This window comes from Suncus etruscus, chromosome 15 (assembly GCF_024139225.1).
Source record: "Suncus etruscus isolate mSunEtr1 chromosome 15, mSunEtr1.pri.cur, whole genome shotgun sequence".
Lineage (NCBI taxonomy): Eukaryota > Metazoa > Chordata > Mammalia > Eulipotyphla > Soricidae > Suncus > Suncus etruscus.
The window spans coordinates 67,422,758-67,445,105 of record NC_064862.1 but is presented as its reverse complement, the minus strand read 5'-3'; the positions used below and the strand labels follow the sequence as shown (position 1 = coordinate 67,445,105).

The 22,348-nt window shown below is 40.7% G+C and overlaps 1 protein-coding gene across 1 annotated transcript in view; it reads right to left on the bottom strand.

Annotated features, from left to right (window-relative positions):
• Window positions 1-22,348, bottom strand: part of TPST1 (tyrosylprotein sulfotransferase 1) — a 93,797-nt gene that overhangs the window by 26,480 nt on the left and 44,969 nt on the right. Inside the window, exon 3 of the mRNA XM_049789532.1 lies at window positions 4,172-4,370. Within this exon, the coding sequence (XP_049645489.1) occupies window positions 4,172-4,370 (199 nt within the window). The remainder of the gene's footprint in view (window positions 1-4,171; window positions 4,371-22,348) is intronic.

The window sequence follows — 22,348 nt, the reverse complement described above, 5'->3', positions numbered from 1 at the left end:
CTTTTTTTTTTAAACCAGGTCAGAAATATTTGATTTATTTGGGTTTTTAGGACCACACACCAAAAAACAAAAAACAACAAAACAAAACAAAACCCCACTTCTCTCTGATTGTAAAGAAATTACCTCTTCAGGACTAGCTAATTCTTATAGAAAACAAAGTTGTATTTGATACTAACTAACATAAGGCCCTTTGTCTTCTATCTAGAAGATTCCTCTCCCTCCCACAGACTCAGAGCCCACAAATTCCACCCAAATCATTTAAACTAGCCAATGTTGACCATTCTCTGCCTTGTGGAAACTCCAATAGTCTCTGGCCTAGATCTTCTACTTACTTATTCCTCCTGAAGACACAACGTATATGCTGTCTCTAGGTCTTGTGAATAATATAAATGTTAAAGACTTTGTATTCTTGAGACTCTCTTTTGACTCCTCTAGTGGTATGGCATTTGTTTTAAATCTTTATTTTCAGTATCTCCTCATGTTAAACCCTGTGATTAAAACTCACACATGAGCAAATGTCTTGTCCAACAGTATACACGGTATGAAATCTAAAAACCCAATCCCCTATATCTATCTAATAAGGGATGAATATATGACATAAGGCACTGGTTGAGCTTAACAAGAAAAAATATAAAACTCTATCAGAAAATGAGAAGGAAAGATGAACAGAAACCTCTGCAAAGAAGAAATACAGATAGCCAAAGGCACATGAAAAATGCTCCACATACTTATTCATCAAGGAGACACAAATCAGAAAAACAATGATATTATATCATACTACAGAGACTGGCACAGACCAAAAGAGTAAGAATAATCTGTGCTGGCATAGATGATGCAAGATTGTCATTCACTGCTGGTGGGAATGTCAACTGGTCCAGCCTTTTGGGAAAACAATATGGATTTTACTCAAAAATTAGAAATTGAGCTTCATATCATGAGCCAGTCCTTTCAGCCCACATCTCTATTGTCTCTGGACATCATTACAATAATATCCTCTATTTTTCTTAAAACCCATAGATTAGTGAGACTATTCTGTGTCTATCTCTCTCCTGAAGCTCACCATAAAGAGCAGTGAATGCACTTAGAGAAATGACTATGCTGACAACTATCATGACAATGTTAATGAGTAAGAGAAGTAGAATGCCTGCCTCGAATACAGGCAGGGGATGCGGGAGGAGGGAGATGGGGGCAATGGTGATGGGAGTGTTACACTGTGAAGGGGGGGGTGTTCTTTTTATTACTGAAACACAACTACACACATGTCTGTAATCATGGTGCGTTAGTAATTATTAAAAAAAAAAAAGAAATCGAGCTTACATTTGATACTGCAATAATGCTCCTGGAATATATGTAGGGAGGCCAAAAACACTATGTAAAAATGGCCTCTGAACTTCTATGTTCATTGAAGTACTATTCACAATAATCAGAATCTAGAAACAATCCTAGTGCCTGAGAATAGATGAGTGGATAAAGAAACTAGGTATATCTATTCAATGGCATATACGCAGCTATTAAGAAAAACGAAGTCATGAAATATGCCTATATGTGGATAGAAGAAGAGTATTGTGCTGAGTGAAACGAGTAAGAGGGAGAGGGACACACGTAGAATAATCACACTCATCTCTGAATATTTAAAAATATATTATGAGCACAGTATGAGAATAATACCCAAAGACAATAGAAATTATGTCCCTCCCCATCATTGTTGCAGTTAGGGCAGAGAAAGGACCACTATGACAAAATAGTTGGAAATGATTACTCTGGACAAGAATTGGGAATTAAAAAAAAGTAAAGTGATATGCATAATACACGATACCTCTTCAGTAAGAGTGTTACAAATTACACTGCCTAAAAGGAAAAAAGGGAAACAAGGGTGGGGGGAGAGAGGGCCCAAGCGGTGGCGCTAGCCTAGGACAGAGCATGGTTCGATCCCGGGAGTCCCATATGGTCTCCCAAGGCAGGGGTGGGGGAGGGAGGGGAAGAGAGAAAGAGAGAGAGAAAGAGAGACAGAGAGAGAGAGACAGAGAGAGAGAGAGAGAGAGAGAGAGAGAGAGAGAGAGAGCTGTGCTGACAGGAAGGAAATGAACAGTGGTGAAGGGTTAGGCGTTGGAACACTGTATGATCAAAATACAGCTACCAACAACTTTTTACTCTAAAAATTTCTGTATAAAGTCTCTGTTTTTCAGATAGGTATTTACAGTTTTCATCAGATTTTAAAATCAGCTAATAAAAAATTAAAAAGCTACCAGGAGATAGCTATCAGAGAGATAGCTCAAGTTGAGCTCATGCTTTACATGTGATAGGCCTAAGTGGGACTGCATATGGTCCCTGAGTGCAAACAGGAGCAACTATTGACCTTGAGTACTGGCACATATGGCTCCCAAATAAACAAACAAAATCTATGAGGGAGGGGAGAGAAGGTATAGTTTGGAAGACTGAAACTTCTATAACTTAGAACTAAAGATATGAAATAGAACAGAATATAATTTCCAATTTAAAATGCAAGTCATGAGAACCATGAAGAACATGGTCTTCTGTTTAAAATTAGGCAATATGACATCTAAGAGTGGCTAACTTAATTATTTTTAGACTAATCTGAATTGTATGAAAATAGCACTTTTAGACCTGGCCTGTAGAGTCTATATTTGGAGTCCATATTCCTGTAAAATTACAAATCTTCCCACTCCTACCCACAAGTAATGGAAATAATTTCTGTGCCTCCTCCTTTCCTTGGAACTCACCTTCTGGTCAGGGCTAACAACAAAGATCATTTTAAAGCATTATTTTATAAAACTTAATGATCATCAATGCTAGTTACATCAACATCTAAGTTTTCATACAAAAAGCTTCAGAGATATGGAAATTGGGTCAAATTAAGCCTCTGAAAATTTCAACCACTAAAATAAGATTATCAGATTGCATGCATCATAAAAAACACTTAATAATGTGATTATAGTTGATATTATTCTTCCTCAAATTTATTTGTCACCTTAGAGATAGAGAAGGAAAAAAGTTTGCCTTCCCAGTGTATTTTTTGAAATGCTTTCAAAAGCCACAAATATGTTTGTAATGTTACATGGCCTCAAACCACATAGCATTCTTCCCAAACTACCATTTAAGCAAGCCAAGAGTAAATTAGATGGGTAGAAAAAGGCATATTATATACTTACAGGAAAACCTCTAAACATCATTTGCACATATACCTGGGTTTATTAAAACTATTATCTTTTTTTTGTGTATGTGTATGTGTGTTATACCTACCTGTGCACTCAAAAATCACTCCTGGCAGGCTTGGGGGACCAAATGGGATACTGAGGATTGAACTTGGGTCAGCCACATGCAAGGCAAATGCCCTATCTGCTGTGCTATCACTCTGGCCCCCTTAAAACAATTTTCTTATTGTACAAAGGAAACTATATATTAACAATCATCAAGAAATGATCAAGGACTATATTACGATGCTAACCTGATACAAACTTCTTCTTTAGCAGAAAGTAACTGACAACACATTAATACATATAAAACATTTTTTTTTTGGTGTTTGGCCAAAACTGGTGGTGCACAAGTTACCAGCACTTAGAAATCACTCCTAGAAGTGTTCTAGGGATGGTAAAGATCAAACTTTAGTAGGCTACATGTAAGGCAAGTGCGCTACCCATTCACTGTACAATCTCTCTGGTCCCTACATTTCTCTTTATAATAAATGACTTAAAAGTAAATTTCATATGGAAACAAAAAAATTAAAAAGTTTCCAGGACTTAACATTTTTCACTTTACTCAATTTTCTCAGAATCTCACTTGCGGGGTATGAAAGACAGTTACAAGGGTTAAGAAAAATACCTCATCTGTGGTAAATCCTGGTTTGATCACAAGCACTGCAATGGGTTCCCACACATTGTGAGTGACAGCCCTGGAGGCCCTCAGCACCACTGGATGGCACAGGTAATCTTTGACATAGAGGCTTTGAACAACACTATATCCATAGGCCTACATAAAGATCTATGTTCTATTAGCTGAGAATTGCTGGATAGGATCCTAGGCCTTCTGAGAACTGCTTGGGAGTCTCCCGTCTACCAACAGAAAAATCTCACTTAAGTTGGGAATAAGCTAAGTGGTAGAATGCATTGTCCTTGAATTCAATCCTTGGGATCTCAAATAAAACAAAACTTACCCTTCTCGTGTTTTCAAGGATTTTGGGATCAGGTTTTCCATAGTTAGGTGGATTGGCATAGGGGTCATATCCAAGTTTGGCAAGCATGGGTGCAATCACTGCCATATCTTGTAAGACATCTGGAGGTATCTTTCCAACCCATTTAGACAGAGCTGCCACATTGACTGGCTTGATGACTTGGTCAGTAGATCTCTCCACTCTAAAAATCATATGTGAATACATGTTTATTTATAATATTAAAAATAGAAATACAAGAACAGAGGAGTGGTGAATAAAAGAACACTTATAATTACTTTGATATATATATATTTGTATATAATTTTTTTTTGATTCTTGGGACACATGCAGTGTTGCTTGGGGTTTACTCTTGGCTCTGCACTCAGGAATTACTCCTGGTTGTAGTTTCATCAGGGGATCATATAGGGTGCTAGGGATAAAACCCAGGTCAGCTGCAAGCAAGGCAAGTGCTGCTCTGGACCCATACTTCTGTTATTTTTTTTATACAAGTAAAAGTTGTTTATGATTGAGTTTCAGTCATACAGTGTTCCAATACCCATCCTTTCACCAGTGCACAATTTCTGTCATCAATGTCCTCAGTTTCTCTCCCATCCCCAATTTAGCCTGCCTCTCTGGAAAACTTTTTTCTTTTCTCTTTTCCTTTTTGGCTCTGTGGTTTGTTACTATTACTGAAGGGGTATCATGCACATCATTTTACATCCTTTCAGCACTTAGTTCATGCCCAGAGTGATCATTTCAAAATATAATCATAGTGGTCCTTTCTGTGCCATAACTCCACTCCACTTTCACATCCCCTCTTTGTTTGTTTGTTTGTTTGGTTTTTGGTTTTTGGGCCACACCCGGTGATGCTCAGGGGTTACTCCTGGCCATGCGATCAGAAGTCACTCCTGGCTTGGGGGACCATAGGGGACACCGGGGGATCGAACCGCGGTCCATCCAAGGCTAGCGCAGGCAAGGCAGGCACCTTACCTCTAGTGCCACCGCCCGGCCCCCACATCCCCTCTTTGTGGCAAGCTTCATTCCATGGATCAGTCTTCCCGGCCCTTATCTCTGTCTTTGGCATTATTATCATACTATTTTGTTTTTTTTTAAATATTCATAAATGAGTGTAATCACTCTATATCTATCCCTTTCTGAGTCATTTCACTTAGCACAATACTCTCTATATTCATCCATGTATAGACAAATTACATCTAATTACTTTAAATAAATGTGGATTATGGGGCTAGAGAGATAGCATGGAGGTATCTCACTGTTGTCTTGATATCGATTTTCCTCTCATAAGTGATGCTGAACACTTTTTTTTGGGGGGGGCACACCCTTTGAAGCTCAGGGGTTACTCCTGGCTAAGTGCTCAGAAATTGCCCCTGGCTTGGGGGGACCATATGGGACACCGGGGGATCAAACCGCGGTCCTTCCTTGGCTAGCGCTTGCAAAGCAGACACCTTACCTCTAGCGCCACCTCGCCGGCCCCAGAACACTTTTTTCATGTGCCTTTTGCTATCCACTTGTCTTCCTCTGAGAAGTGTCTGTTCATTTTTTGATAGGGTTTTTTGGGTCACACCCGGCGGTGCTCAGGGGTTACTCCTGGCTGTCTGCTCAGAAATAGCTCATGGCAGGCACGGGGGACCATATGGGACACCGGGATTCGAACCAACCACCTCTGGTCCTGGATCGGCTGCTTGCAAGGCAAACGTCGCTGTGCTATCTCTCCAGACTTGATAGGGTTTTTTAATTTTTTTTTTTTTTTTTTGGTTTTTGGGCCACACCCGGTAACGCTCAGGGGTTACTCCTGGCTATGCGCTCAGAAGTCGCTCCTGGCTTGGGGGACCATATGGGACGCCGGGGGATCGAACCGCGGTCCGTCTCCTAGGCTAGCGCAGGTAAGGCAGGCACCTTACCTCCAGCGCCACCGCCCGGCCCCGGGTTTTTTAATTTTATTTTTGTAAGTATTTTCTATATTCTGTATATGTGAGTGGGAGAGGAAGGATATGAGTGGGGAGATGACAGAGTATGGGAGGACTGATGATGGGAGTTGAAACTGGTAGTGAGATTGGTACTGAAATATTATATGCCTAAACTCAACTATCATTAACTGTGTTAACGATTATTTAAATTTAAAAAAATAAAAAAGGGGGGGCTGGAGAGATAGCATGGAGGTAAGGCGTTTGCCTTTCATGCAGAAGGACAGTGGTTGGAATCCCACGGTGGTCCGGCATCCCATATGGTCCCCTGTGCCTGCCAGGGGCAATTTCTGAGCATAGAGCCAGGAGTAACCCCTGAGCGGTGCCGGGTGTGACCCAAAAACCAAAAAAAAACAACAACAAACAAACAAAACAAACAAACAAACAAACAAAAAAACTAAAAAAAGAAAAACAGCCAGCCAACTTAGAACACATTAAAAATAAACTAGCATAATAAATCAATAAATGAATAGAGAGGGGCAGATATGTGATAAATCAAGTACAGCCAAAAGTTAATTATAGCTAGTGACTGAAATTCTGTTATGTTTATATCTGATAATTTTTCATAATACAATATTGGAGAGAAAACAGCTAACCCCTAACCCACTAAAAATGTAAACTATTCATTTATTCTAATTTTCTGTTGACTTTTTAAAAATCACTTTTCTAAAGAGGAAAATAAAGTGCTGTCTATAATTTTCTCATTTAAAAATTATTATTTATTTCAGGCATTGTGGCTTACAAAGCTGTTAATGGTAGGATTTCATGCATAAAAATCATACTATCAGAGTATCTGCTTCCTTCCACCATTTTCTGAGAGCCCCTTCTATCCTATCCCTTTGTTGTTCCCCTGTGCTAGACTTCCTATGAAGAACAGTCTCAGTTTCCATTTCAGTTGCCTTTTGGTACTCATTATTTTCCTACTATGTTTCTTTATATCCTGCATATGAGAGATATCATTCCGTGTTTGTCCCTCTCTCTGAGTGGCCAGTCAGCCTGATAGTCTCCAGATCCATGTAGCATCCAAGTAACAGCACACTGCTTTCTTTTTCATCTTTTCTTACAAATGAGTAGTATTCATTGTATATATTACCATAGTTTCTTTATCCAGACATCTGTTTTTTGGACATCTGGGTTGTTTCCAGAATTTTGGCTACTATGAACAGTGCTGTAATGTACATGGAAATGTTATTTCTGAATAGTTTTGGGTACTGTGGGGTAAATAATAACAAGTAGAATTGCTCAGTCAAACTTTAGTGATTCATCACTGGTTCACACAACTATAAATTTCAGGACCATAACTTCATACCTCTTTTCTCAGAGTCCCAGGGCGTATGGTTTTTGGTGCCATAAATGTGTTTTACCTCTTAACTTGAAATTTTATTTTCATAAGCATTTATTTTACAAAAGATGTTTATGCTTATCATGGTTCTATTTACTATATTTGAAAAATTGCTCAATCTCCAAAGAAAATATAAGGACAAGAAATTCAAAATGGAGCAAGGAAAGTGGTGTTGGCACAACTGGTTAGCTACTTGCAAAAAAGCGAACTCAGACGCCCATCTAACACCATGCCAGATCCAAATGGATTAAAGATCTTGATACAAGCCTGAAATCATAAGGTATATAGAACAACACGTAGGTAAAGCACTCCATGACATTGAGACTAAAGGCATCTTCAAGGACGAAACAGCACTCTCCAAACAAGTGGAAACAGAGATGAACAGATGGGACTATATTAAGCTGAGAAGCTTCTGCACCTCAAAGGAAATAGTGCCTAGGATACAAAAGCCACCCACTGAGTGGGAGAAACTATTCACCCAATACCCATCAGATAAGGGGCCAATATCCAAAATATACAAGGCACTAACAGAACTTAACAAGAAAAAAAAATCTAACCCCATCAAAAAATGGAGAGAAGAAATGAACAGATACATCCAAAAATACTCCACATTACTAATCATTAGGGAGATGCAAATCAAAACTACAATGAGGTATCATCTCACACACACATCACAAAGACCAAGAACAATCAGTGCTGGCAGAGTACAGAGAAAGGAACTCTCATTCATTGCAGGTGGAAATGCCATCTAGTCTAGCCTTTATGGAAAAAAATATGGAGATTTCTCAAAAAACTGGACATTGAGCTCATCATATGATCCAGCTATGCCACTCCTAGGGATATACCCTAGGATCACAAAAATACAATTCAAAAATCCCTTCCTCACACCTATATTCATTGCAGCACTATTTACAATAGCCAGGTTCTGGAAACAACTAAGATGCCCTCAACAGATGACTGGCTAAAGAAATTGTGGTACATATACACAATGGAATATTATGTAGCCATCAGGAGAGATGAAGTCGTGAAATTTTCCTATACGTGGATATACATGGAATCTATTATGTTGAGTGAAATAAGTCAGAGGGAGAGAGACACAGAATAGTCTCACTCATCTATGGGTTTTAAGAAAAATTAAAGACATTATTGTACTAATCCCCAGAGACAATAGAGATGAGGGCTAGAAGGACGGGCTCACAATATGAGGATCACCACAAAGAGTAGTGGTGCAGTTAGGGAAATAATTACACTAACAGCTATCATGACAATCTTTTTTTTTTTTTTTTTTGGTTTTTGGGCCACACCCGGTAACGCTCAGGGGTTACTCCTGGCTATGCGCTCAGAAGTCGCTCCTGGCTTGGGGGACCATATGGGACGCCGGGGGATCGAACCGCGGTCCGTCTCCTAGGCTAGCGCAGGTAAGGCAGGCACCTTACCTCCAGCGCCACCGCCCGGCCCCTCATGACAATCTTAATGAGTGAGAGAAGTATAGAAGTAGAATGCCTACCTTGAATACAGGCAAGGGTTGGGAAGAAGGGGGGGCATTGGTGGTGGGAATGTTACACTAGTGAAGGGGGGTACTCTATTTATGACTGAAACCCAACTACAATCATGCTTATAACCATGGTGCTTACTTAAATAAAGATTTTATATATCTTTTTTTTTTTTTTTTTTGGTTTTTGGTTTTTGGGCCACACCCGGCATTGCTCAGGGGTTATTCCTGGCTGTCTGCTCAGAAATCGCTCCTGGCAGGCACGGGGGACCATATGGGACACCGGGATTCAAACCAACCACCTTAGGTTCTGGATCGGCTGCTTGCAAGGCAAACACCGCTGTGCTATCTCTCCGGGCCCAGATTTTATATATCTTAAAATAAAAAAAAAATAAATGTCTTTCTTGGAAACTGTTTACGAAAGTCCTTATTATATACTCCAACTTATTATTTTACTGCCTGAAATTTGGGGTCATATCTAAAAATCAAGAGCAATTAAGCAATATTTTCTTTCTTCTTCTTCTTCTTCTTTTTTTTTTTGTAATGCTCAGGGGTTACTCCTGGCTATGCACTCAGAAATTGTTCCTGGCTTGGGGGACCATATGGAATGCCTGGAGATTGAAACGCAGTGTGTCCTAGGTCAGTCACATGCAAGGCAAAAGCCCTACTGCTGCACCACTGCTCCAGCCCGTTTTTTTTTGTTTTGGGACCACACCCAGCAGCGCCCAGGGGTTACTCCCAGCTCTCTTCTCAGAAATCACTCCTGGCCTGCACAGGGGACCATATGGTATGCCAGGATTCAAACCAACATCGGTCCTGGGTTGGCTACTTGGAAGGCAAACCTTCCAAGAATCTTCCCCTATGAGTTTAACTACAAGTTTTATGGTTCCAAATCTATGGTTAAATCATTAATTGCTTTCATTTTGTGTATAATGTTAGGTAGGGATTCAATTTCTATCTTTTGCATGTGGAAATCTAGATTTACTGCCTCCATTTAAGACAGTTTTACCAACTATATATATATATTGACCTTATCAAAGATTAACTGACTATATTTGAATGCAATTATTTATGGATTCTTCTTCAGCCTGTGTGTCTCTTTGGGAGGAGGCATACCAGCAGTGCTTAGGATGACTCCTGGTTCTGTGCTCAGGGATCATTCCCTGAATGTGCAAGACAACTTATCTGCTATATTATCTCTCCAATCTCTATATGTCTGTTTTTATATAGCATCACATTTTTTTTGTTTTGTTTTCTGGGTCACACCTGGCAGCACTCAGGGTTTATTCCTGGCTCTATGCTCAGAAATCGCTCCTGGCAGGCTCAGGGGACCATATAGGATGCCGGGATTTGAACCACTGTCCTTCTGCATGCCAGGCAAACGCTCCAAACCTCCATGCTGTCTCTCTAGCCCCAGCACCACACTGTTTTGATTATTATAGTTTTGTAATAAAGTTTTAATAAGTCCTATTCTAGTATTTTTTTTTTTGGTTTTTTTTTGGGGGGGGCCACACCCTGTGACGCTCAGGGGTTACTCCTGGCTATGTGCTCAGAAGTCGCTCCTGGCTTCTTGGGGGACCATATGGGACGCCGGGGGATCGAACCGCGGTCCGTCCTAGGCTAGCGCAGGCAAGGCAGGCACCTTACCTCCAGCGCCACCGCCCGGCCCCTATTCTAGTATTTTTAAATACCAGTTCTCAGACACCTGCTGGATCCATGGGGCCTTGCAGGAAAGTCTCTGACAAATATCAGTCTTATTTATTAGAAAATCTCAGGGGCCTATGACAAACCCCCAGGCCAGGAGAGAGATAGAAAGAGAGAGACGTGGGTTTGGGACCAGAGTAAGGTCAGTTTGAGGGACAGGTAAGATAAAAGGTAAAATGTACAAGTAAAAAGGTAAAAGGTACAGCTGAAAGTAGATAAAGGTATGTACAAATCAGGGAGAAAAGCCGCAGCCAGGGGTAGAAAAAAGTTTAGTCCACTTGCTCCTCCAACTATCTCTTCAAATGGCCAATCAACTCTCCAACCAAACACAATTAGGGTCTTACTTAAAGGGACAGACCCCTTTTATGTCTGGCTGGTGCTGGACTGTAGGACGAGACCAGTTATTTTTTACAGAAGTATCATTGTTTACAATATCAGTAACATCATCGTTATATATTTACAGTCCTATATCTCCACCACCAGAGTGTCAATACCCCTCTACCTGCAGACCCTGTCTGCAGTCTGTCTCAGTTCACAGTTCTGTTGAAGGTATCTACAGTTTTATTCTTCTTTCTTGAGAATGCTTTAGATATTTAGTGTTTCTCGACTTACTGGTAATTTCTTTTTTTTTTTTTTTTTTTTTTTTTTTTTTGGTTTTTGGGCCACACCCGGTAACGCTCAGGGGTTACTCCTGGCTATGCGCTCAGAAGTCGCTCCTGGCTTGGGGGACCATATGGGACGCCGGGGGATCGAACCGCGGTCCGTCTCCTAGGCTAGCGCAGGTAAGGCAGGCACCTTACCTCCAGCGCCACCGCCCGGCCCCGACTTACTGGTAATTTCTGTTAGATATTTTAACATAGCTAATTTTCAAATCCAAGAATATAGGACATATTTCTATTTTTTAAAAATTTTTGGAAGCAGTTTCAAATGGAACTGTTTAATTTTTTGCCATATCCACTGACACTCAGGGGTTGCTGCTGGCTATGTGCTCAGAAATCACTCCTGGCTTTGGGGGACCATATGGGACGCCGGGGATTTGAACCGCGGTCCCCGATCCGTCCTCGGCTAGCACTTGCAAAGTAGATGCCTTACCTCTAGCGCCATTGCTCTGGTCCCAGAATTGTTTAATTTGGCTACCATTTTATATAGTTTACTACTGTTAGTGTAAAGAAAATGATACAGAGACACCAGTGAGTACTAAATTTGTCTTACATGAGGCAGATCTGGGTTTGACCCCTGGCATCTCATATGGCCCCCCAAACACCACCAGGAATGATTCCTGAGTGTAGAAATAGAACACAGCCTGCTGTGACCAAAAAAAAAAAACAAAAACAAACAAATAAATAAATAAATAAATTATACGGGTTTTTTGTTTGTTTTGGGGCCACATTTGATAGTGATCAAAGATAACTCCTGGCTCTATGGTCAATGATCTCTCCTTGAAGACTTGAGAATCATGTGGGTGCTGTGGATCTAATCCAGGATGCTGGGTACACAATAAACTCCTAGTGCAAGGGTCCTCAATCTGTGGCCTGCTGAAGACAATTATCTGGACATCTGGGTGTTTTTGCTGCCACTGCTTATCCTGCTTAGCCGCTGACTCATCCTAGGCCCACAGTGCACATGTGTAGGATGTACATCACACTCTCTGACACCCCTCCTTCCCTCTGTCTCTTGACTCCCTCTCAGTCTCAGGCAGGGGTCCTCAAAATACAGCCCGTGGGCCACTCACTATTGTTCATAGTTTGTTTTTTTAAACTATAGTCAGGCCCTCCAATGTCTGAGCGACAGTGAACTAGACCCCAAGAAGTTTGAGGATCCCTGTCCTAATGGTACATCAGGGGGCCACTCAAGGTGTCAAAGATCAAACCTAGGCCTCCAACATGGCCTGCTGTGCTGTCTTTTTTTGGAGGGGAGGGCCACACCCGATAATGCTCAGGGGTTACTCCTGGCTATGTGCTCAGAAATCACTCCTGGCTTAGGGACCACACGGGACACTGGGGGATTGAAACATGGTCTGTTCTAGGTTAGTGCGGGCAAGGCAGATGCCTTATAGCTTGAGCCACCGCTCCAGCTGCTGCTATGCTGTCTTATCCAATCCTGTCTTTTTCTTTTTTGGGAGGTGGAGATGGTCTCCTAAGTGGCTCTCAGGAGGTCTCAGGACCCCTTTTCGCAATTCTCAGCCAACTGGGTTAGTGATTCAATACAAGGGCAAACAGTATGATGCTGCTTGGGTCTTGTGGTACTAATGGTGCTCAGAAGACTCCAGGTCTGTGCCTGCCAATGGTTGGGGAAGCATGTGGTACCATGAATTAAATCAGGGTCAGCTTCTAACAATCCAAGTTAACTTAAGTATTTTAAGTTTTTACATACTTACGAATATTTTGGGATGTTCATGGGGGCTGCTCCTGGCAGAGTGCTCAGGTTCTCATAAGCAAAGCATAAACGCCAGCTTGTTGAGCTTCTCTCTGACCTACTTAAAACAATTTTAATCTAAGAGCCAGGGTGATATACAGTGGGTAAGGTGCCTGCCTTGCACATAATTGACCCAGACTCAATCCCTGGCACTCATATGGTACCCCAAGAACTGCCAGGAGTGATCCCTGAGTTTAGACACAGGAATAAGCCTTGCTGTGAGTGGCTGAAAACCACAAATGCAAATCAAAATAAGATATAATTTCATAATAGCAAGAATGGCATACATCAAAAACACTGAGAAAAAACAGTGTTGGCAAGGATAATGAAAAAAGGAGGGCCTGGAGAGATAGCACAGCGGCGTTTGCCTTGCACGCAGCCAATCCAGGACCAAAGGTGGTTGGTTGGAATCCCGGTGTCCCGTATGGTCCCCCGTGCCTGCCAGGAGCTATTTCTGAGCAGACAGCCAGGAGAAACCCCTGAGCAATGCCGTGTGTGGCCCAAAAACCAAAAAAAAAAAAAAAAGAACCCTAGGGCTGGAAAGATAGCATGGAAGTAAGGCGTTTGCCTTGTGTGCAGAAGGACAGTGGTTCGAATCCTGGCATCCCATATGGTCCCCTGAGCCTGCTGGGGGTGATTTCTAAGCATAGAGCCAGGAGTGGCCCCTGAGCACTACCCAAAAACAAAACAAAACAAACAAACAAACAAAGGAACCCTTTACTAATGATGGAAATGCCATCTGTGGAACACTGTGGAAAATGCTCAACAGATTAAGAACTGAAATTCCATATGATACAATGATTCTGCTTCTTGGCATCTATCCCCAAACACTAAAATGTTAATTTGAAAAAATATGTGCAAATCATATATGTAACCAAGATGTTAAAATAAAGGGAAAAAATTAAAAAAAAAGAAAAAAATATGTGCATTCCTATGTTCACTAAAGCAATAACCACAATATGGAAACAATACAAATGCCCGAGGACAGATGAATAGATAAAGAAGTTCTATTAGCTATACTATACTATACTAAGTAAATTCATGGATCTCAGAAAAGATAAAATCCTGTAGTCTGTATTGATTTGGATGGAACTGAAGGGTATGTTAAATGAAACAGTCACAGGAAGAAGAACAAATGCCAGATAATCACATTCATCTGTAGTAAACGAAGACATAAAATAAGGAAATAGACAATATTGAGTGTGATAAATTCCTGGTGCTTGTAGAACAAAGGTTACTAAGCAGTGGAAGAAGAATGGAAAGGGAAGGAAGAAGCAGATTATAAGTAACATAAGGACAGTGGGGAAAGATTTTAGATGGTGAAATATAGCAATGGTATACATCAAAGCAATAGAAGTCAACACTATTATAACCATGTTAGCTATACTACAATAAACATTAAAAAAGACTTGGATATTAAATCTCAACCATAAAATGCATAAAACATTAGAATTCAATATCAGAGGGCTTTTTTTTTAGATATTCACTTCCATTAGGAAGAAAAACAAAAGCAAATTGAGAAACTACAAAAGCAAACAGAATTAATTGAATAATATAAAATTTAACATTTTTGCACAGCAAAAGAAAGTACCACAAAAAAAGGCAACCCAGGTGGTGTTCTTTACATGACTGAAACCCAAACACAATCATGTATGTAATAAAGTTGTTTAAATAAAAAAAAATTAAAACTAAAAAAAAAAAAAGGCAATCCAGAAATGGGGGAAAGCTCTTTGTACATTATACATACAAGATGCTGTATCTAAAATATATAGGGAATGCACACAACTCAATAACAAAAACAAAGCAATCAAATTAAAAAATAAAATGTATGTGGGGGGGCTCAAAGAGCCCAAAATGCCTGAATAGCCTCTTCTCCAAGAAAGACATACTGATAGTATATGAAAAAATACTCAATATCACCTATTTATTTTTGGAAAATTAAAAATAAAATTACACTGAGATATTATTTTATATCAGTGAGAATATTTATAACAAAAATATTATAAACCAGCCAGAGAGACAATGTGGCAGGTAGGATATATGCCATCCCTGGCACCCCATATGGTCCCCTGAGCCCACCAGGAGAAATCCTTGAACACAGAGACAGGAGTAAGCCCTGAGTGAGCTGTGCCGGGTATGACCCCAAACAAACAAAACATGGAAAAAACATTTTGTGAGGATTTGGAGGATGCAATGGTGAAGATGTGGAAAGAATTCTGGTACAATTTTGGTGGAAATATAAATTGGTCCAACATCTATGAAAAATGGTAAAAAAAAATACATATATGGGTCAGAGTGGTGGTGCAAGCGGTAAGGTGGTTGCTTTGCATGCACTAACCTAGGACAGACCTGGGTTTGATCCCCAATGTCCTATATGATCTCCCAAGCCAGGAGCAATTTCTGAGCGTATAGCCAGGAGTAACCCCTGAGCATCACCAGGTGTGACCAAAACAAAACAAAACAAAAAAGATATAAACGGGGGGGGGGGGGGGGAATGTAAATATAAACTGAATCCGGATCATGCCATACACAAAAAATGTAATTCAGGGGCCAGAGCAATAGTATAACAGGTAGGGTATTTGCCTTGCATGTAGCCAACCCAGGTTCAATCCCCAGCATCTAAAACGGTCCCCCAAGACTGCCAGGAATAATTTCTGAGCGCAGAGCCAGGAGTAACTCCTGACCACTAAAATAAATAAGTAAACATACAACATAAATGTTTATAGTGTTGAAGCAGAAAGGCAGAGCTAAACTCTCTGAATTTGGGGATTTGAAATAGTGAACGACTCTAGCCTGGAAAGCACTGTTGCCAGGAACCACTTTGTAGACACAGGAACTGAGATCTGATAAGATTCTATACAGGTGCAAGAACAGGCACTAAGAAGCCTCAGAGAGAAGCTCCAGGAACAAAGGGGAAGGAGGGCCATCAGACTTTTAAACTAGTCTCCTTGACAACACTATAGCAACAGACTTCTAACTAGTTAGAAAGGCCCACATGGGGGTTGTTTGGGAAAATGGTGTATAAATTGACTTGGACAAGGAAGAGTATACATGACATATGTTGCCAGCTCGTGGTCACACTGCCTGTGCCCATGCTGCCTGAATATGTTGCCTGAACACATGCTGCTAGCATCCCCCCTGTAACCTTGTCTCTCCCTTCTCTTCTTCCTCTCCCTCTTCCTCTCCTGTCCCCCATCAAAATTTCCAAATAAAAGTTCGTTTTCTACAGAAAATTCTTTTCTATCAGGGTAAAGCAATGGGCCTCAAAAGCCTGGGTAGGCCTAGGATTGAATTTATTTTCCAGCAAAACACAATCCATCACTCCAGCCTAAATCCATGACTCCCCAGAAATCAGACAGTAGGATCATCTCCCACACAGGGCAGAACAAAGTGACTTCAGCTTGAGGGCTGCCTCATGGGGGTGGCAAAACATGAGGTCTGTATCCTGCAGGGTCTCATCACAGACTTTTTTTTTTTTTGGTTTTTGGGTCATACCTGGTGGCGCTCAGGGGTTACTTCTGGCTCTGCACTTAGAAGTCACTCCTGGCAGGCTGGGGGGACCATATGGGATGCCAGAATTCAAACCAGGGTCCATCCTGTATTGGCTGCGTGCAAGGCAAAGGCCTTACTGCTGTGCTATGGCTTCGGCCCCTCATATCACAGACTTTTATCAATCCTAGATTTCCCTAGCAGCTTTCTGGAGTGACAAAAATGTATCCATGAGGGAAAGTGGTAGATAGGTCTCCTTGAGGCTGCCTCCTCTCTCCTCCCACCTCATATAAGTCAATCAGGATACCTCCACCAACAGTTATAAAATTGTAAAAAAAAAAGATTTTATACCACTCATGTTTAATTATCAGAATGAGTCATGGTATCTAAACATGGTCTTTCAAGATTTTTTACTTATACGAAATTTTCCTATACATGGATGCACATGGAATCTATTATGCCAAGTGAAATAATTCAGAGAGAGAGATAGATAGATACAGAATTGTCTCACTCATCTATGGGTTTGTTTGTTTGTTTGTTTTTGGTTTTTGGGCCACACCTGGTGGTGCTCAGGGGTTACTCCTGGCTGTGTGCTCAGAAATAGCTCCTGGCAGGCATGGGGGGCCATATGGGACACCGGGACTCGAACCAACCACCTTTGGTCCTGGATCGGTTGCTTGCAAGGCAAACACCACTGTGCTATCTCTCCGGGCCCTCATCTATGGTTTTTTTTTTTTTGTGGTTTTTGGGTCACACCCGGCAGTGCTCAGGAGTTATTCCTGGCTCCAGGCTCAGAAATTGCTCCTGGCAGGCACGGGGGACCATATGGGGCGCCGGGATTTGAACCGATGACCTCCTGCATGAAAGGCAAACGCCTTACCTCCATGCTATCTCTCCGGCCCTCATCTATGGGTTTTAAGAAAATTAAAGACATTATTGTAATAAGGCCAGAGACAACAGATTTAAGGGCTGGAAGAACCGGCTCACTGTATGAAGCTCACCACAAAAGTGGTGAATGATGGGGCCGGAGAGATGGCATAGAGGTAAGGTGTTTGCCTTGCAAGCAGAAGGTCAGTTGTTTGAATCCCAGCATTCCATATGGTCCCGAGCCTGCCAGGGGCAATTTCTGATAATAGAGACAAGAGTAACTCCTGAGCACTGCTGGGTGTGACCCAAAAACCAAAAAAAAAAAAAAAAAAAAAAAAAAAAAAAAAAAAAAAGTGGTGAATGCTGTTAGGGAAATAACTACATTAACAACTAGCATGACAATGTTAATTGTGAGAGAAGTAGAATGCCTGTCTCAAATACAGGCAGGGGTGGGGGAAGAAAAGGGAGGGCATTGGTGGTGGGAAGGTTGCACTGGTGAAGGGGGGTGTTCTGTTTATGACTGAAACCCAACTATAATCATACTTGTAATTATAGTGCTTAAAGATTTTATAAAAAAAAGGATTTTTGGGGCCCAGAGAGATAGCACAGTGGTGTTTGCCTTGCAAGCAGCTGATCCAGGACCAAAGGTGGTTGGTTGGAATCCGGGTGTCCCATATGGTCCCCTGTGCCTGCCAGGAGCTATTTCTGAGCAGACAGCCAGGAGTAACCCCTAAGCACTGCCGGGTGTGGCCCAAAAACAAAACAACAACAACAAAAAGATTTTTGACTTATACCAAGAGAAAATAAAGTTATGTGTATTAAAAGTTCTAAGTAGGGCCTGGAGAGATAGCACAGCGGCGTTTGCCTGGAAAGCAGCCGATCCAGGACCAAAGGTGGTTGGTTCAAATCCCGGTGTCCCATATGGTCCCCCGTGCCTGCCAGGAGCTATTTCTGAGCAGACAGCCAGGAGTAACCCCTGAGCAACGCTGGGTGTGGCCCAAAAACAAACAAACAAAAAAAACAAAAAACAAAAAAAAAAAAGTTCTAAGTAGGGGCTAGAGAGATAGCACAGTGGTAGAACGTTTGCCTTGCACGCAGCTGATCCAAGGTGGACAGTGGTTTGAATTGTGGCATCTTATATAGTTCCCCATGGCCGCCAGGAGCAATTTCTAAGCACAGAGTCAGAAGTAACCCCTAAGCGCCGCTGAGTGCGACCCCCCAACCCCCCAAAAAAGTTCTAAGTAAACTGATCTTGGAAGTTTTTAACTAAAAAGGAGATTAAATTAAATTATTTTTACTAATTGTTTCCAGGTCTAGTTGAAAAGGCAAAGGAATAAAAGAAGGTGCTAAATTATCTAGAAATATTTGATCTCTGAGATTTTTTTGCAACTTAAATTTCTAGAGCTATTTAGCAAAAGAAAAAAGGTTATTTTAGATAGACACTATCTTGGTATCTCAAAGCTATACCACTGCGATTTGTAAAAATGTATTATAAATCGACATTTTAAGAAAAATGGTTAATATATAGAAATCTTTATTAATAGTTTTTAGGCCTGAAGACTTTCTCACTTCTCCCATTCCAGAAAAGCCTCAGTTAAGGGATTTAAGGCATTTGCTAATTATTTTGCCTTAACTAAAGAAAAAGAAAAGAGGGGGGGGCAGTTTAAAATATAATCCACTAAAGTCTCCCCATTAACATTCATTGAGGATGAGTAATCACCTTTTTCAAACTAAACTGTAAATCAGTTTGCCTAGTAAAATCTTGCTGCCAGATCTTACATTAGCTTGCATTCCAAACCCATCCATGAACTTGAGAAAACTAATAAATGGGTAATGGAGTATTGTTTGTAGAAACATATTGATCAGATAGTGAGTTCTTTCCCAAAAATCAAACTAAAAATCTCAGTTCACACACACAATATAATATATTACAATTTTATGGGAGGCACTGTCAGATAAAGAGTTCAACCTTCGCCTGTCTAGAGTACAGGCGGAGGTGGGGTAGGAAGGAGGGAGATTTGGGACATGGGGATGGGAATGTTGCACTGGTGAAGGGGGGGTGTTCTTTACATGACTGAAACCCAACCATAATCATGTTTGTAATCAAGTGTTTAAATAAAGATATTAAAAAAAAGAGTTCAACCTTCTTAATATGTAACATAACTAGTAATATGGGTATCCTTGAGGTTGGTTGGAAATGCTAAAAAGACTTGTGTTTTAGTTATTTCTGGGGTATTTAAAAACTTAGGTTGGAAAATTGCTCAAGTGTTGGAATTTGCTCAAGTGATTGTTTAAAAAGAGCCTAGAAAATCTGTTTTAGGCAAATGATGCCTCCAGATTCATTGGTAAGACTAAGGACAAAAGTCACTGTAAGACTAGGACAAAATTTTATGGAAATATCTAAAAACCCACAAATTTAACTTCCACTCATAATCTTGATCAAGAGTTATTCTTACAGTCCTTCATTTCTTTTCTCATGAACATTATTTTGGACTCAGAGTATGTGGTGAAAACTACTAAATCAACAAACTATAAATTAGCCATTGTGTTAATTTCTCTGCAGCATTCCTTTGCAGGTACAAAAGCAATCATCTTTTTAAGTTTTTAGGTCACACCCAGTGGTGGCTTAATGCTTACTCCTTGCTCTATGTTCAAGGATCACTCCTGGTAGGTCTTGGGGATTATATGAGAGGCTGAGAATCAAACTCAGGTCATTCGCAGGCAAGGCAAGGCACCCCTGCATCCTGTACTATCAACTCCCATCACCAAACAGCCCATATTTAACACTCACATAATGTCAGGTTTCTAATGTGACTGAAGAAATAGCTAAGGGGGAATACTAAAGGGAGACCATGCCTGTTATCCCGCCTATTTTCAATTCAACAATCACATAAAGCTATAAAATCAAAATTGGGAATCCCCTTTCTAAAGCATTTTCTATTACATCCTAGATTGCTTGCCTAGGTCACCAAATTGATTTGCCTATCTTATACACTCAATAAACTAATCAAGAGGTCTAGTGCCAAACAAGCTGTGGCAAGTAGATATCACTCATTATCAATATAATCAAGTACCTGCTCAGACCTATTCTGTTATCTATGCTATTGCCCATTTTAATGAAAACACCACGGCTGTTACAACATACAGTCAGCTTTTGCTTGTTGTTTGAATTTAAAACACAACAATGATCCAACCTACACCTCTCATAGCTTTTTATAATTTTAACACACTATGTATAACAGGGATTATAACCCTACAACCTACAAAGCCAGCGATAATATAAAAAGCCCATCAAGCCATAAGAACTCTACTTAAGAAAACAACAAAGGAGAAAATTGGAGTAAAGTCCCCGCCTGCGAACCAAAATATGATTGTGCCTTAAATAATATAGCATTTACTAGAATTATTTGTTTCTTTTTAGGCCACCACTAGCTGTGCCTAGGGCTTACTGTTGGCTTTGCAGGGATCACTCCTCATGGGTTCAAGGGACCATATACGGCCCCAGGAATCAAACCAGTCTGGCATATGCAAAGCAAGCACCTTACCCACTATTCTACCTCTGACACTTTTGAAATTTTTTAAATCTTGACTCTCGAGGACTCTTTGCTTTATAAAAAAAAAACATGCACAACCCACTAAGAACTCACGAAAAACCCAAGATTCTTTTAAGATCCTTTGATAGAATTTTTCTATAAAACTAAGAAATAAGAAAAACAAACAAACAAACAAAAAAAAAAAAAAACAAAGAATAAGGGGCTGGAGGGTGGTACAAGCCAGTAAGGCATCTGCCTTATGCATGCTAGCCTAGGACTGACAGCAGTTTGATCCCCTGGCGTCTCATATGGTTCCCCAAGCCAGGAGCGATTTCTGAGAGCAGAGCCAGGAGTAACTAACCCCTGAGCATGACCAGGTGTGGCCCAAAAACCAACCAACCAAACAAACAAAAACCCCAAAAAAACGGGGCCCGGAGAGATAGCACAGCGGCGTTTGCCTTGCAAGCAGCCGATCCAGGACCAAAGGTGGTTGGTTCGAATCCCGGTGTCCCATATGGTCCCCCGTGCCTGCCAGGAGCTATTTCTGAGCAGACAGCCAGGAGAAACCGCTGAGCACCGCCAGGTGTGGCCCAAAAACCAAAAACCAAAACAAAACAAAACAAAAAAAAAACCCCAAAAACTAAGAATAAAGGAAAAAAGATTTCTGAGCACAGAGCCAGGAGTAACCCCTGAGCGCTGATGGATGTGATACCCCTCCAAAAAAAGATATAAAAAATGTTCCTGAAATTGAGTGGTATTACTCAAGTGATAAATAAAAATTTCAAAAAGCTACCAAAGTGAACAAATGCAACTAAGTTCAATGTTTAGAAGAAAGGGACTTACGTATGTATACTCCTACTAGGTACTTCTCATATACTTTGGAAGATAGGCAAGTAAAAAAGTTAAACATGTAACTACCATATCATCCAATTTTTAACTTATCTAAGAGAATATTTGCATATGTCTACACAAAGATTTGTACAAGAATGTTTAAAACAGTTTTATTTATTTTTGGGTTTTTTTTTGGGGGGGGGTCACACCCGGCAGTGCTCTGGGGTTACTCCTGGCTTTGCGCTCAGAAGTTGCTCCTGGCAGGCTCAGGGGACCATATGGGATGCCGGGATTCAAACCAATGACCTTCTGCATGCAAGGCAAACACCTTACCTCCATGCTATCTCTCTGGCCCCCCAGTTTTATTTTTAATAGCTCTAACTGGAACAAATTCAAATATTCATCAACAAATGAAGAGATGAACAAATCATTCTGTGCCTGCACATTGTAATATACTTAGCAACAACAAGGAAATAACTAATGATGCATACAACCTACTAGTTAACTAACTATCAATATAAG